This window comes from Melopsittacus undulatus, chromosome Z, assembly GCF_012275295.1.
Source record: "Melopsittacus undulatus isolate bMelUnd1 chromosome Z, bMelUnd1.mat.Z, whole genome shotgun sequence".
Lineage (NCBI taxonomy): Eukaryota > Metazoa > Chordata > Aves > Psittaciformes > Psittaculidae > Melopsittacus > Melopsittacus undulatus.
In genome coordinates this window covers 100,647,624-100,664,315 of record NC_047557.1, presented here as the reverse complement: position 1 = coordinate 100,664,315, position 16,692 = coordinate 100,647,624, and the positions used below count along the sequence as shown (strand labels likewise).

The 16,692-nt window shown below is 46.4% G+C and overlaps 1 protein-coding gene across 1 annotated transcript in view; it reads left to right on the top strand.

Moving 5' to 3' along the window:
• The window catches only part of SLC7A5 (solute carrier family 7 member 5), a 41,177-nt gene extending 25,123 nt beyond the window's left edge, over positions 1–16,054 (top strand). Inside the window, exons 3-10 of the mRNA XM_034072622.1 lie at positions 1,962–2,067; positions 2,827–2,871; positions 4,210–4,333; positions 5,441–5,544; positions 6,275–6,371; positions 6,725–6,874; positions 7,979–8,156; positions 10,012–16,054. Coding sequence (XP_033928513.1) covers positions 1,962–2,067; positions 2,827–2,871; positions 4,210–4,333; positions 5,441–5,544; positions 6,275–6,371; positions 6,725–6,874; positions 7,979–8,156; positions 10,012–10,067 — 860 coding nt within the window. The 3' untranslated portion in view covers positions 10,068–16,054. The remainder of the gene's footprint in view (positions 1–1,961; positions 2,068–2,826; positions 2,872–4,209; positions 4,334–5,440; positions 5,545–6,274; positions 6,372–6,724; positions 6,875–7,978; positions 8,157–10,011) is intronic.
• Positions 16,055–16,692: the final 638 nt, after the last annotated feature.

The window sequence follows — 16,692 nt, the reverse complement described above, 5'->3', positions numbered from 1 at the left end:
CAGAACATGATACTGTGCACACCCACCTCCGGATCAGCCTTTATTCACAGCCAAGCCAGGGCATTAATGCTAAATTAAGATTATATGACTGAACTGATAAGCCAAGGAATTAAGGTTAAACTCGCAGCATTGTGTTGATGTCTTTGAATTTCCTGGCTTTCCCGTTACACTTTGATGTATGTTTTCTGCCTTCGCTTTAAAAATGATTGATGCATCTTGCAAAGGACATTCACTGTCTGAAGGGCCATTCAATACAACCAGCATATCCCAGGATACATTCAGAAGAGACCTTTCTAATGCAAGGACATGCTGGGGGATAGAAACAAGGCAACACCAGTACAGAATTGTAATCTGCAGTGGAATGTGGACAAGCAGAGCCTTGCAAACCTGTTAAATATAACTGCATGGGGCTCCCTGGACATGACTGCCCAGTGCATGAGCTGCTGCTATGGTCCTGGCTCTTTGCAGCTCGTATCTGCAGCATCCCCTCGCAAATGGGATAGCAACTAGCCAGGAAAGAAGGCAGAGGGATGCTGGTTTCCTGGGTACTTTGTGAGCAGAGAGCATTCTGTGTGCTGTGTTAGGGAATATCTTTTTGCCATGGTTAAGGTTCAGCTGGAGCAGCAAGGAGAAAGGAGGTAAAAGGAGCAATGCCCAGGATGGAGAGAGTGAGGATACAGTCATGTAGAGAGAAGGGGGAAGACAAGACCATGCACACAGCACAGTTCCATGTCACTGGCACTGATTTGGAGCAGTTCCTTGTGAAGCCCCATGAGTGAAGGATGCAGCAGCAGAACAACAGTGCTGTCAGGAAAAGTGCCTCTTTCCCATCACTGTACAGACAAGTGTGAGATGTTAAACGGTTAATGCATTTGTTACCCATGCCCTGCAAAAGAGGTCTTTGGTGACATAAGGGAGTGCAAGTTTCTAGTGTGAGATGAGAAGAGGACATCCAGGAATGCCTGGCTTGTCAGCAGCCCTCTCCCTTCCCCATAAGCACATCATAGGTACCTTGTGCTAAGAGATGAAGGGTTAAGCTTCAGGCCCTGCTGACTGCCATGTGATGTAGTTGCTGGGGTGATTAGTAAAGATCTGTGCCCTAAGAGGAATCACATGGGCTTCAACAGGGCTCCTGGATGCAAACCTGCCCTGCTGAGTCCTGCCTTGCTCCTTGCTTCTGTCCTCTCCCACGAGGAGCACTGGATGCAGGGAGGGAAGTGTGGCTTTGCCATCCCACAGCCAGGCTCCACATCAAAAGGCAGGGAACAAAACAACTGCAGAGGGTTTTAAAGCAAAATAAATAAACCCTTTGGTCTGGGTGAGTTCTTACCAAAGGTACAACCAAGTCTATTTATGGCTTTTTATTGTAGAAGTAAATAACATAACAGAAACTTTTGATATTCAAGCCCTAAAGAACCTGACTTCCCACAATCAAAGGCATTGCCTTAACCCTCTGCTTTATCAGGTGGCTGGTGGGACTAGAGGAAATCCTGGGTTTCTGCTTTATTGGGTAGCTGGTGGAAATGGAGGAAATCCTGGGTTTTTATCAAACAAAAGCAGCTTTCAGTTGAGAGGACAATGTGACAATACCTGTTTGCGTAGCATCTTCCAGCAGGAAGGTCCCCAGAGTGTTTTCTTTGCATAGAGAAGGTATCTGAGAGGTTACCTTAGTGATGGCACATTGTAGTGTGGGAAAGTTTTGAGGGCTCGATAATGGCCATCTGCTTGAGACGAGTGTATTTGGTGCTGAGTACTTGGTGCATGATTCCAGTACTTAACATGAGTTAAGTACTATAAAGCTGGAGGAATCAGCCCAATACGTGCACATGCTCTGTAGCATAACCCAAAGTGCATCATCGTCATAGTTAAGAATAATAAGAGCAGCTTTTGCCTCCAGGTTTTTCTTATTTCAGACCCCACAAAGGGTCACAATCTGTCTGTATTGGTTTTGTTTTCTGCAGGTGATGTGACAAACCTGACTCCTGAACACTCCTTTGAAGGCACAAAAGTAGATGTGGGGAACATCGTGCTAGCTTTGTACAGTGGTCTCTTTGCCTATGGAGGATGGTAAGATTCAGCCCTCTCTCTTTGTTTCAGTGCTAAATGCTGTAGCCCATTCCTTTTGTCCTCAGGTTATGTTTGAAGGAAGAGTGTGGTGGAGGTTACATCTTTATTGTAACCAGGTGCTTTGGGTTTGCCTGTTGATGTTGGTAGTCACACTTCACACCCTGTTTCCAGCCAGCACATCAGAGCACAAAGAAGTAGAGGTGACCATGACATTTAGAATAGGCAGCAGATGGTGGGTGATGATGCACCATGATGCTGGGTACAGCTTCTAGGTGTGTTAAGGGACAGCAGCAGGATGGGGTTAGCTAGAAGAGAGATATGCTAAATGTCAGCAGATTACTTTGACCACCAAACTGAAACTTCTGGAAGGCTTCTTCATCAGTCCCTTTGCAAGCACAAGGAGCTTGCTTAATTTGGTGTAAAAACAGGCCAGTTGCAGCCTCCCTTATTGGCTGGAGGGGTGGCTGTGTCAGTCCTGGGTCCAGATCTTCACCAGCAATGACCCCTCCTCTTGCACAAAAGCTGGTCTGTTATATCCACCATTGCCATCCAGGGCTTGTCCTTTGCAGCTCTTGGACTAGGCATTAGCCATCATTACAGCAGGAGCCAGTCTCTCTACCCATCTTGAAATTCCCTTGCAGATGAGTATAGGATGAAGGGTTTCATTTGTTCCATGGGCTAACCATATAACCAATATACATATATAACCAATATACCATATATAACCAATAATTAACCACTGTTCTTTTCAAATTACAGGAATTACTTGAATTTTGTTACAGAAGAGATGATAAATCCATACAGGTAAGTGTGTGTCCTGTGATGGCTTCCCCTGGGTGGGGGGGAACCTGTTCTCAGCCTCTTCTGAGGCAACAGGGGTTGCTGATCAGCCCAGAAACCCAGATCTTTTTGTGGGGAAGTAGAAAACAAGTTAAATCAACAGCATTGTTCCTTGCTGGAGTAGGGGAAGGGGGAATGATAATCTCCTTTTGAGAAGAGCTGCTGCTTACACTGCATTCCTGTACTGCTTGTATTACCAGTGCTGTTGGAAGGTCCTGCTTCCCTGGCACAGCACCTCTCTGAACTACAGGCGAGGAAGAAACACTCGTAGCTCTATTGCTGTCTTGTATAAACTCCCACAAGTGTACTTGTGTGAACATGTGCTTGTCATGTGCCCTTCCTCTTCTCTTGAGCAATAGCCACTTTCTGCACTGCTCATGCCTTTTGGGGCCGTGCAGGGCACCTGGTGAGGTGAGGGTGGGCAACACCAAAGCCAGGACATTGCTCTTAAATCACTTCTGGTCGCAGACAAGGTAATGATGAGGCACTGTCGATACAAGCTTCAGGGTCACTTGTGCAAGAACCCATTCCTGGCTGACCCTGGCAGTGATTAATGCCTGCTGGGAAGCATAAGATTTGATACGAGTTTTCCTTCACAAACACAGTTATAGAACGTGGGTTTTTTTTTGCCATTTTGCAATTATTTTAATCTCTTCCTGAATTCAGTCACAGTATTTGACTCTTTCCTCCTGTGGCTTTGAGCTCCACTTGACCAATTATACATGGTATCAAGCAGGGTTTCCTTTTTCAGTTTCCGTTTGCAAATGAAATTAGACTGTTTGGAAAGGCAAATTTGTACCAGCACAACCTCATCATTACAGATTGACTCAGACTGTGTCTGAACTCGTTTTTGTTGAGTTTCATCAATCAGTTCCACAGTTAGAGCCTAAAATCTGCCCACTAAATCTCTGATCTTTCCATCTCCCACAAGAAACCCACTAGCAGGAATGGTTCTGTGCCCAGAAGAGGATAAATGTGCTAATGCCACTGGCCTTGGATGTTATTTTTAGCTAATTGCCTTTGCAGTGATATTGGACTACTGCTTGCCCAGACAGTCAGAAAGTTCCTTCTGCCATAATCCTTCACTCTACATATGTCACGCTCCAGTGTGTTCCCATGTGGGCATCGTGGCCTTTCCTAGGGGAACAGTGTGTGCCTTGGAAAGGGGACATGCTGAAGAGCCAAAGGGCTAAATGGCTCAAGCCAACTTTAAGTGAGCACTGGAGGTCTGTGGCATGAAGACATCAACAACCCTCTTCTCTGAACTGCAGCACCCTATTGCAATATATGTTTTCTTCCTAGAAACCTGCCTCTGGCTATCATCATCTCACTACCTGTGGTCACTTTGGTTTATGTGCTGACAAACTTGGCTTACTTCACCACCCTGTCAACAGAGCAGATGCTGACATCCGAAGCTGTGGCTGTGGTAAGCTAGGTGCATTTCTGATGTGCTTCATCTGTCTTCTAGGGCTGGTTAAATCAGACATACAATCTCTCCATACATCTCATAGTTCCTTCCAGGCTGATCATGGCTGCATACAAAAGAGCTGATGTCTGACAGGAGATAAAGAACAACTGTGATGGGAGCAGGGAAGAATAGTATGATACCAAGTGGGATTAATCACAGACAATAGTGAGGGTGGGCAAGTTACCACTGCTTTTATCTGGTCAATATGCAAGGTTGCTGCTGGCCCCATGACTTCTCATCAGTTACCAGCACATGATACTTACGTGAAAAGGTCATGCATTCAATACTGAACTAGGTTGTTCTCTTTCTATATCTTCTTTGTTTTAATTAAGAGAGGAAAATAATACTTGTATTAATCAAAATGCCATATTGGTCAGAAATCCTGACTGCTTTGGAAGTAAGCAGCACAATGTGATCTTGCAAACTGAGTGTGAGCAGGATTGTTCAGTGCTTCAAAGGGAATTTCCCAGTCCCAGGATGAGGGATGAGCTGGTCTGGGCTGTTCTGATGATGTGCTCCATCCTTTGGGTTAGTAGCAAGACCCTGCTCCAGCCTGCACCTGTGCAGCATTGAGTTATTCCGCTGTCTGTCTGTCTGGTTGTCTTGCTTGCCTTTGCAAGTCTTGAAATGAATGTGTTAATAGCATTGGTGTAAAACTGCATGGAAGCAGCATGGGGTCAGTTTGTGATATGAAAGTACAACTCCAGGTCACTGACTTTGCAAGGGGATGCATTCCACATCCTTACTCAGCAACTGGCAATAGCTGTGTGTCTGAATCTCCTCACAGCTTCCCTTTGGTCTTGAACCTTTGGATAACCATTATGATAAGTATTGTGTCCTGACTCTGAAGGAAGGGCTTATTGCTGATGATGTTTTGTGGTTCCACAATGTTGCTTTCTTGGGAAAAAGGAGCAGCAAATGGCAATATGGAAAATTCCATAACAGCTTCAGCACTAAGCCATGTCACTTGCTCAGATGTCTATAAGTATTAAATCCTTGTAGGCAGCTGTGATTTCTTCTGGACATTCTGGGTTTGAAATGTCTGTCTTGTTGCCCCCCATTTAGGATTTTGGGAACTACCACCTTGGCGTCATGTCCTGGATCATACCCGTCTTTGTTGGCTTATCCTGCTTTGGATCTGTTAATGGATCTCTCTTCACTTCTTCCCGGTGGGTTTCTTGCTTAATTTTGTGGGCTTGTATACAAGTCGTGCTCAATCCCTCTTTGCTTGGCATTGTCCTCCAAAGAGTGGCTGTGCTTAGGCACAAAGTCTGAAGGGTCTGGAGGCTGTGTGGGGAATGAAGGGAAAACCAAGTAAGACTTCAAAACCATATCCAGTTTAAAGGAACACTTTTGAGTGGTCTTGGTCTTCCGTTTCTCAGGCAAAATCCTGTTGAAGTTAGTGGAACATAAGCAAACACATGCCTGGGGCTAAGTGCTGTTGCCTGAGAAAGTGGCTTTAATGAAAAGCAGAAACTTATGAAACTTTAGGGCTGAGAATCCCTCAAGAAAGAACAGGGCAGGAAGGGGACTGAGACGGTTCCAGCTCTGACCCACGTCTCCCAGGTTGTCTTAGGAAAATCACTTAATTGCTCTCTCTGGAAAGGAGGATATAAACACATCCTTTCTTGCATTCCTTGGCCGTCTCCAGCCTTCCTTCCCTAAGACAGGGACTTTCCACTGTGTGTGTGTGTACTAGCAAAAGGGTGCTACTCTTTGCACTATGCAAAGCACTGCTAAGGTGGAAAACCTGCATGTAGCCTGAGCCTTTCAGCCTCCTGCCTTAGCACACATCTAGGCTGAGCTTGAGCTGTCCCCACTTGTGTTGTGCTGAAGACAAGCCCCAGCCCAGGACTGAAGGTTGCAGAGGTGATAACTGCTCTGTCTCCCCCATCTCAGGCTGTTCTTTGTGGGATCCCGAGAAGGACATTTGCCTTCAATCCTGTCTATGATTCACCCCAGGCTCCTCACTCCTGTGCCATCCCTTGTCTTTACGGTAAGCACCTGGCTCTCTGGTGATGAGGATCAATGTGGTATTGAGGAATGGGTTAGGGTAGGATCCCATCGGAGTGGTTGGATGGGGCTACTTGTGCACCACCTCCAGACAGAGCCACTCCTGCATGTACCAACAGGGGAGGACAGACCTTCTCCTTCTCATCGTATCCTCATACTCCACTTCTGCTTTGAAATCACTGTGGACACCAATTGACAATAACTTAAAAGAAGTAAAAACTAACCAATATGATTCTTTCCCAGGCAGATAGTTCTGAAACACCTGTATTTAGTGTTATAACACACTTGGGTTTACCTGCTCCCTTTGCTAATGCCTTTCTTTTTGTCTGCATGCAGTGCATCATGACCCTGCTCTACGCCTTTTCCAACAACATTTTCTCAGTCATCAACTTCTTCAGCTTCTTCAACTGGCTCTGCGTGGCTCTGGCCATCATCGGCATGATGTGGCTGCGTTACAAGAAACCAGAGCTAGAAAGGCCCATCAAGGTGAGAACAGTGTGATAGCTGCATGGTGGTTCCTCCCCAAGTCCCTTCTTGGCACCAGGGAAGGTTAGCAAGTACAAGCTGGTTATCCTCTATGGAAGAACTGGGATTGCAAGTGTGAGGAGGAAATGTGTTGTAAGCAACCTGCTGCATGGAAACCTGCTGGATGCAAATCAGTGCAGGAGGACAAGGAGCTACCAGGGGGGACATCAGAGAGCAGGTTCTGGGTGCTAGAGATGCGTGATGCTCTGGTGGTGTAGCCCAATGGGAAGCTCTCAGTGACTGACATACTCCCCAGGGCAAATCCCAGGCTGTGGTTCACAGTGAAATGCTGTGTGACATCGTGGAATTCAATTAAATAGCTCTTTAATAAAGCATGCAAACCCACGCCTGCAGAGAGGAGAGCTCTGTTCTCTTTGTCCTTGGCAGTACCGTATCCCATTTGGGAGGAGCCCAGGATTGTGTCAGCCACAAGCATGTCTGCCTTCCTTAAAGGCATGTTTCTCACTCGTCCCCAGCAGGTCTCTGCCAGGCCACAGAGAGAAACAAACCTCACAGACCTATACCAGTGCCTTCCTAAAGTAACTTGAGGGTGTTTCATTTGGGTTTGGGCTTTGGTTCTAGAAGCCATGCTGCTGTCAGTGGGTGCCCTGCTTGGAACCTAAGAACTGCTGTGAAGAAGCAGCACTGCTTGCACTGTGGTTGCTGCTGAATTTGGTGCTGTTGGTACAAGTGTTTTTTATAAGGAATCATCCAAGTATGGAATTGGGGTCCAAGAAAAGGGTGTTGGGAAAGGCTCTTGGCACTTGCACGTGTCCATGCCTTGTTTTGCTGGTTTTAAATGTATGTGGTAGGTGTTAGCCTACGTCTGTTTTCTGCAGGATTGAGGAAGAGCACTGTGTAAATCAGTACCTTCCCTATGGCAGTTCAAGGCCATAGTCCCCTTATTCAGAGCACTGGGGCAGATAGCAGCACTGTCCATGTAGGCATCCATAGGGGAACATGAACTCCTTCCCTCCCTGGGCTGTACAGTAGATAACCTTGACTGGAGAGCATACCCCATTCCCCTGATATAGCTTCTAACGTGTTCTTTGGGTCCCTGTTCAGGTGAATATCTGCCTGCCCATTTTCTTCATCCTGGCCTGCTTGTTTCTCATTGCTGTTTCCTTCTGGATGACACCGAAGGAATGTGCCATTGGCTTTGCGATCATCTTCAGTGGGATCCCTGTTTACTTCTTCGGGGTCTGGTGGCAAAACAAGCCCGAATGGGTTGTCCAACTCATCTGTAAGTATTACCAGTGAAAAGCAAAGGTGCAGCCTTGGCTTTTGCTCCAGAAATAGCAGCTTCCTGGTGAGCATGCTACAGCTAGTAGCACTGGCTCTCCTTTGCAGAATGGAGACTTCCAGTGTCTTAGTCCTGATTAATTCTTTTTTAATGGAAACAAGTTTTAACCTGATGATTACCTTATCTACCAAGCACCCAAAACTCACCCTGCCTTGTGATAATTGCAAAGTTTGGGCCAAATACCATGGGTATTCTTTATCTTGGCAAACTGGTGGCTGTTACGCAGTGGAGCATAATTTGCTGAGCACATTGCTGCCTTTCTTGTACCTCCTGTCAAAGCACAGGGTCAAACCTTTTGTCAGCAGAGAATCCTTTTCCAGTGGTGTAGGAAGGGAAAAGAACTAACAGGGTCACCGTCTGAGCACAGTTGGCCTCAATTTGATTGCTGTAACTTCATAATTAGTCCCAATCCATCTCTTAGCCAGTGCTAACATTTCTGATCCAGTCAAAGCTCTCTTTGGCATCAAAATGGGGCACCAGAGCAGAGGTTTTTCTTATGAGGTTTATTTTTAAGGTATCTTCATATAAGGTTTTCCAGCAGCTGACACTACCCCATGGGGTGTTTGGAAGGGATGGAGGGGCTGTGCTTGGCACATGGAACCTCTGCCTGAGCACCTGAATCAAGAAAGTCAATCCATGTGTTCAAGTAACAGAACTGCACCATGGCCCCCCCATCTCTCATGCAACAGCCTGACCTAGAAAAGCAGACAAGGAGAAATGCTCAGCCTTAGCTGGATGCATTTTATGAAGAAGAAAAAAGCCTTTCAACAGTGCTTAGGACTTGTTATTATTCTCCCCCTCTGGTCTCTCCCTCTCTCACACTCACTGTTTTATTCAGAGTATTAGGCTCTGTTCCTGGAAAAGCCATTTCTGCAGTGCCTGAGTGGTGAATTACCATATTAATTGTTTTCTGCACACTCAGAGGTTTGTTAGGAGAATATAGAAAATATGCTGGGAACACCGAATGATAATCCTGCAGATGCCCAGTTAGGAACATAAGAACTCCTATCATGTGTATATTCATGTATTGCAAAGACTTTAGTCACTTCCAACTGAACTGGACTCTGTGTGCATTTAGTATTAGTGTTAGCTCTACCTGGCTAGACTGTCTTGTGATCTCCAAACACACGGGGAAGCAGCAGAAGGTACAGGTGTGCTTGGACACAAGCCACCTAAACTAATGGGTGGAAAAATAAAGTTAACTTCAGGTTAGCACCTTTCCTGTGCAAACTGGCACCTGAAATGCTTCCTTTGCTCTCCACCTGCTCTGTGCAAGGCAGTGGGCTCTGCCTTGGGTTCATAGGCTGAGTTGGCTTTGTCATCGGTACTCGAGCCATTAAAGAAGCTGCGTTAGCATACAGCCAGGGTTGTCAAAATAGGAAGTAAAAGCATCAGTTGCTATTTTCTATGGTAATTCCTGTTGCTGTGCTTGACTCAGTTTTGGCTGCTTGCAATTACAGCATCCAAATGTAGTTACCGTATCACCATGCAGGTAGGATCTGGGATCAAGAGGTACTGGAGCCTCTCAGGGCAGTACTGCAGAAGCAAAGTTCCCTGTGTTCCATCTTATATGAATGTATATATTTTATATATCCTGTTTAAGTTCTGGGCATGAGTCAGTAATAGCCCACTGCTCGTTTGCTGTACACTGTATTTGTACTAAACCTGCTCACAGTCATGGTGGGGAGGCAAAAGGACGAACCCTTTTGTGGCAGAGGATCATGAACTAAGACCAAGATATATGTTGGGCCTTTATGTGCAATCTCTGACCTGTACTTTGCTTTCTTCCCCCTAGTCTCCGCTACAGTCCTGTGCCAGAAACTGATGGAAGTGGTTCCACAAGAATCCTAAGCAGGAAAAGCAGAGACATTCAGCTTGAGGAAACGCACAATATTACTCTTAAGATGACACAAGGAGAAAACGCTTCTGATCCCTCGAAACGAATCCCAGGCACTGGAGCACCCCATCGGAGCTGCTTCGTGTCTGACACCGTGCCACCAGCTCTGCCTTGTCTCCACCAGTCCCTCTGTCACCACCCTTTAGCCTGGCAGATGGGCAACCCTGTGATGAGAAGTTCTTGATGCGAATGTGAGCCAGGAGGAGGAATTCCAGCCGGGAGCTTCCAAAGGGGTCCTGCCTGTCCAGCAGCAGGAAGTCTGATAGCATCCATGTGTGTGTGTGTGTGTGATACTGAGGGCTGTGTTCCAGTCCTGTGTAGGCTGACTTGGCTTGGGTTTGGGTCTGGGATCCCCCAGATGACAGCAGATCTGCTCCCAAGCCCAGTTTGAGTGTTGCCAGCCCTACAAATGTGCCTGTACCTGGGTCTGGGGCTGCCATAGAGACACAGGATGGTCCTGAGCCCAGTCCTCCAGCCTTCCCTGGACAACAGGGGGTGGCTGGGAAGCAAAGGTTGGCTGATGTTGGCTCACACACACACACAAAGTCATACCAAAACACATGCTGCTGGATGCTTTGGATTCTGTCCACTGGCAGTGACTTGAGACAAGGCAGAGCAGAATTAGTGTCAGAGAAACAATGTGGGGAGGTCTTGTCTGATTTTCATTGCATTCCTGACTAGAGCACTCGGGGATCCCCTGCCACTGTCTGGCTTTGAACTCTCAGATCCAAGCCATCTCCCTGCTGTTGAGTCGGCCCTCTGGGATGCTCTTCACCACAATGCCCATCCTGTGTCCCCATGAATTAGCAGTGGGGCAGGTACAGGCCTGAGGGTGGACTTCCTCCTGATAAACCCAGGGAATAGCACTTAGCAGAAGGCCCAGTCCTTGGTTTGCTCACTCCATGTTTCTCTGTAGACAGGCTATCATCCAGCATGGGATGAGCAGCATCGTGGTATCCAAATTACCCTGTTCATTGCCCTCAGTGTGATTCATGTTTGCCCATAAACCATTTGCAAAGAGAAAATTAAGTGTGGGATTCTATTAGCTTGTTCCCTTGGGGCTGGCTTGTGCATTGCCTGTTGCTGTGCCCTGTGTCTGTATCTTCTACAACATGCAGTGGAGATGGGACCAGCTGGGACTGGGGGTGTAGAAAAGGGCAGATGTCCCCCGATGCTGGAGCCTGGGTTTAATCTTGGTCTGCTGTAGATGGTCTGTTTTGCTCTAAGAAGCAGGGACTGGGGCCCTGGTCCTCCTCTGTGCAAAACAGCATCATCAGGTTTGGCTTGGTGAGATGCCCCCACCAACATCCTTATGCTTAGGGAGCAGTCTCTGAGCACAAACCATGTTCTGCATGTGAAGTCTTGTTTTGCTGTTGTGGTGGTGCAGTCCCATCCCCTGAGCGCACCCAAAATTCCTCTACTTCTGAGTAGTCAAAACTGTCCTCTAAGGAGCATGTTGCTTTATGTGGTCAAAAGCATCACCTCAAAGCTGCAGTTGTGAGCAGTTTGCTCATGATGCCTCTGCACTTGAGGTGATAGTCACTTGGAAATCAAACGCATCTTTTCCCCACAAGTGAGCTGCTTCAGTCTCTATTACAGATCTTTGTGCTTGTGCTTTGTGCGAATGGGTTGTTAAACTACCTTTTTTCCTCAGTATTCCTGTAAACTAAGCTGTTTGGAAACCCGGATCCTCCAGGAGCTAATGCATTCTATGGATTCTCCTTGTAGTAGACAGTTATTTTGGATGACAAGGCATTAAGAACACCAATGGTACTAGCTCATGCTTTGTTCTTTTAAGTTCTTTAGCAAAAAAAAAGGGGTTGTGTGTTATAGCAGGTTGCAGCTTCTGTTCAAGTGTGTGACAGTGACTGTGGCTATGTCAGCAAGTGTCTGCATGCTGCTCTTTGCTATTGCTTCACCAACCATTCGTCTTTGCTTTGAGGCAGTGCAGGAGGAATAGGTGAGACAATCATGACAATGAGAACCTTTGCTGTCAGGTTGCTTATTCCATGGCAGCACAATGTAGAGATACCTAAGCCAGTCCTGTGCCTCTCTGCATGTGTTAGCATCAAGCTCTCCTGGAGCTCAGTTAACCTCTGAGGAGTTGCAGCTGGTTTGGGTATATCTACAGCACAGAAGAACCCAAAGTTCATGGCCAGTGCCTGGCTGTCCAGGGGACCTAAGTGCAATGAATTGGAGCATCTCAGATCCAGTGCCTGTGGAGAGGAGTCTGCATAAATAAGGTCATGAACCATAAAACCTGACCTCAGTTTTTGGGATCCTCTTGCAGCTGAAGGCTGAGAGGTTTTGGCAGGGGAGTGATGGGAGATCACTGCTTATGGTGGACCTGTTTCATGGAGGGAGAACCTCAGTTTATCACCTTCCACTTGGTCTGCAGGCTGTTTTAGCTGTACTGGTCTGGGGGCCAGTGCCCAGCAGGGCCTGGGTTCAGCACAGGGGCTCTTAGTGCTAACAGATGCCAGCAGAACCACTTGCAGTGCAAAGGAAAGAGATCATAACTCTCAGCCACCTCAATCCAATGTAAATTAGCACTCGAGTCCAGTCCATGGAGAGCTCAGAAATGGGTCCAAATCTTTCTAAAACATGGGGATCGCTTGGTTTGGACACATCTTTAAATGAGGTTTCAGTGAAGACCATCACTATATGATTCCCTCTTGGTGAACCGTTTACACTGGTTTCAAAGAGGAGATGTCACACTGAGAAATATTTTTTTATTAATTAACTGATCTTAATCAAATCTTTCACTCGCTTGCTTGCTCTTTATGAATTTTCATGGTTTTTCACTTGCTGCTAAGGATCTTTCTCTTGTACTAACCTGCTGGCTCTGGCATTGATGCTGCATGTTTCATGATCTCACCAGCATCTCCTGGCAATAGAGGTTCAGGAAGAAACTGAGCCAGGTACCAGCACAGAATGACAAAAACGTTTAATTTGGTCAGTCACAGTTCACATTGCAAAGTTTACCTTGCAAAAACCTGATTTATCCCTGATTCATTGCCCCTGATAGTCTCCCCCCCCAACCATGGTGATATGGCTGTAAGAGACTGGCTTATTTTTTTTCCTGGGGATTAAGGAGATAATGAGGAAAGGGGTAAAACTTCACTCCATTTTATAAAGAAAACACAAGAAAGTAATTTTTCCAATGGTGAAACTAACAGGATCTACTTGCGTGACAGCTTGTAACTTAAATCAGCACCAGGAGTGTCTGCTTCCATCAGGCTTGCCATGCTCAAATCTATGTTGAGAGGATGCATCCCATCAAAGAGCTCCTTGCTGCTTGGTTTCCTCAAATGTGGGATGAGGTGCAAGGAAAAACAGAGACTTCACAGGGAATTTCTCACCATTCCCAGTGCCGGATGTGGGATTTTTCTGTTGTTTCTGTGTTTTGAGGCCATGGTCAGTCACACGTGGAGATCTGTATCACCAACCAGCGGAGATACACCTTTCCTATAAAGAACACACACAGACACAGTGACCATGAATTGACTTTCCTAAACAGTAGCTACAGTTAAACAAAGTACCATGTGAGTCTATTTCATGTGACAGTATTGTGCAGATGCAGCCAGAGCATCTGTATCAGTGGAATCATGGAGGTTGGAAAAGACCTTCAGGATCATTGAATCCAACCCTGGAGCCATGGCTGGGTATTTCTGCAAGTGATGGCTGTGCCGCAAGTAGCCCCTTGGTCCTTGTACTAACCCTCCCTTTTCAGTTACTGCTCTTACCTTGTTCTGAAGTATTTAGAGCCTCAGGCAGTCAGGGATGTTCATGGAATAGCATCCCATAGGGACTGCTAAACAGGCAGGAGCCAGCCGCCAGGCATTTGCTTATCCATTGGGTTCCTCTTTATAAATGAGAAACCTTCTTTCCTATAGTCAGGGGAACCAGCCCTGCAGACTGCTTCTGGTCAAAAATGAGGGGATATATGTCATTCTGGGTGGATTTTTTTGTTAATGTTTTAAACTTCCTGTAGTATTTGCAGTGTTTTCCGTCTCTTGTTTTTAATAGCATCCTCCATGGATACTAAGTTCAAAGGGGCTCTGTCACTGTTGAACAAGCTTTAAAGACCCTTCAACTGATGGAAACTCTTACAAAGTGGGTTTTTCTGTTCTTCAAGCCCTCTCCTGGCATCTCTCTGTGGGACTGACAGACAGCAGAGCCCTTGAGGGGCAGCAGTGTCACAGCAGAGCTCTTCCCTATGGATGTGAGTTCCCAACCATGGGAAGATGTTTGCAATGGCAGAGTCCTGCCACAGTGGTCTCACTGTGGAGAACCACAGGGAAGGCTTTCACTCAGCCTGGGAAGATGCCCATCCCTTCAGTGTTCTTGGGCTTTAACAAAAAATAGAAGTAAAGTAATAAGGAAACAGCCAGATGTTGTTGTTTGTTGCACAACACTGGCTGTTTGGGGCTGTTCTTGTGGGATGCCAGCTTTTCCATCAACCGGTTGCGCAACTCCCTTTATAATGATATCAAAGGGGAGGGCAGCCTTGGCCATTGAGAAAGGGCTGGAACAAAGCTTCCTACTGGAGCCTGAGAAAGGGCAGCCAGAATGAGACGGCTCCAGTTCCCCCTGGGGCTCTTGTCGAGGTCTGCTGGCTGCAGAAGGGGCCAGCGTGGCTGGAGCTGGCGCCACTTGGCTCCTGACCAGGGAGTGCAGCAGCCTTTGATGCATTCCATTGCCTCCCTGTGGTGATGGGAATCTGCTTCCATGCCTCCGCTGGGAACCATGGCATTGAGGGATGCTGATGCACCTCCATTTCTGGTCACTCCTCGAGGAGTTACATTGGTTTTGCCCATATGTAAGATGTTTCTTCCCAGTTTACACAGTTTGAACTGGAACTAGTAGCTGGGGTGGGAGGATGTGCATGGGATGTTGCTGGGGTTGGTGGAATCAAGAGCTCTCAGTTTGGGGCATATGCTCTCACCCACAATATGTAGTGGTAGGAAATGTGACTTGGGTTAGGTGGCCCCTAAGGAACCAGTGTTCAGAGGATTGTTTCTTTGCTTTTAGCCCCCTGTTCTTGTGTGACAAGGGGTATTGCTTCCTCCAGCTGTTGAAGTGTTAATGAGAAAAAAACAAGTATTTTTTTAACTATTGAATTAATTTTTAAATGGCCTAAAAGAGACTTTATATCTACACCTAAATTGTTCCCACTGGGTGATGTTCATCTTGGCGCAGGGGCTCTGCAAGCACTCGGATGCTCTCCTGCATCCTAGCCAGTGGTGCTGTGGGGTCTGGCTGCATCCCCAGCACTGGGATGAACATCACTTGTAGGGAACAACTCCTTAGTTCAGAGGACAGGGTGAGGTCTGTGTCCCACCTAAGTCCTTGCAGAGGGAGAATATGAAGTGGTACCCAGACCTTGTGCTGGCCTGCAGAACAAAAGGAGGGTGAGATTCACTGCCAGTGAATAATTTGACTTTTCAGAGATATCTTTCTTCTAAAGTTTGTATTTTTGTTGGGTTTTGTTTGGTTTTTTTAACACAAAAAAAAATCTTAGCGTATAGAAGAAAATCTAGATCTGATTTACAATTTTGTTATATTTGGTTGCTTTAAAAATATTGTACTAATTTAAATGTTGCTATAGATAACATTCTATTTATTTTAAGGGGTAAATATCTTTTAGTCTTAATACTTCTACAGTAAGCGCTGTCTATTTACACTGTTTGTGTTCCTGTCAACACAGCTATTCCACAACTGACCGAGTGCTGCTCAGCCAGTAGTAACTTAATCAAATTGCCTTGTAAAACAGGATGTCTCCTGCAATGTATTTTTTCGAGTATTTCTTGATTCTTTTATGTCTGTGGTTAACAAATCTGTTAAATGTTTGGGTTGTTCTATGTTTTGGGTTCTTGTTTTGTTCTGGTTTTGGTTTTTTTTAACAAAGAAAGCTGAATTACAACTCTCTTGTTGCTGGTCTTTGTCTCTAAACTCTTATTCTGCAAATGGTTGCCTTGTTTATCCCACATCCACCAGCACCTGAGCCCTGGGATCCAAGCATTCCTCTTGCAGACAGGTCCAGGAGTATAGCTGAGCCATGACAGCGTCCATTCCTCTATCACCATCCTCCACCTTTTGAATTCTAGTGGCCATTTCTGGTTTTGCATGTGTTAAAACGAAGGGAATGGGAAAGTGGGTGAGCTTTGGGTAGAGGTGGGAGCAGAAGATGGATATCCCAATTCCCAAGGAGTATCCGCATGGTTGTATGATGGAAGCACTGCTCATGCTGCTGATATAAGCTAGCAGCCAAAAGAAATGTCTAGCAGCAGGAAGGCATCCAACATGGTTAAGGGGAAAGAGATGCTCTGCTGCAGTCCCTCTTCCATGCTTGAGAAGAGAGTATTTCAGCTGGAAGGGGACTAGAGAGATCATCTGGTCATGGCTGACCAAGGGCTGTAGCAGAGATGCTCTGTGCGCAGGGACCCTGACCAGAGCCAGGGGAGGGATGCTCAGGCATGCAAAGAGGTGGAGGGGTGAAGGTTGCTTCAAGACCTGCACTTCTGGGTGCACACATGGCAGAGCTCAGAAGCTTTCCTTCCTGAAGGTGAGGATGGT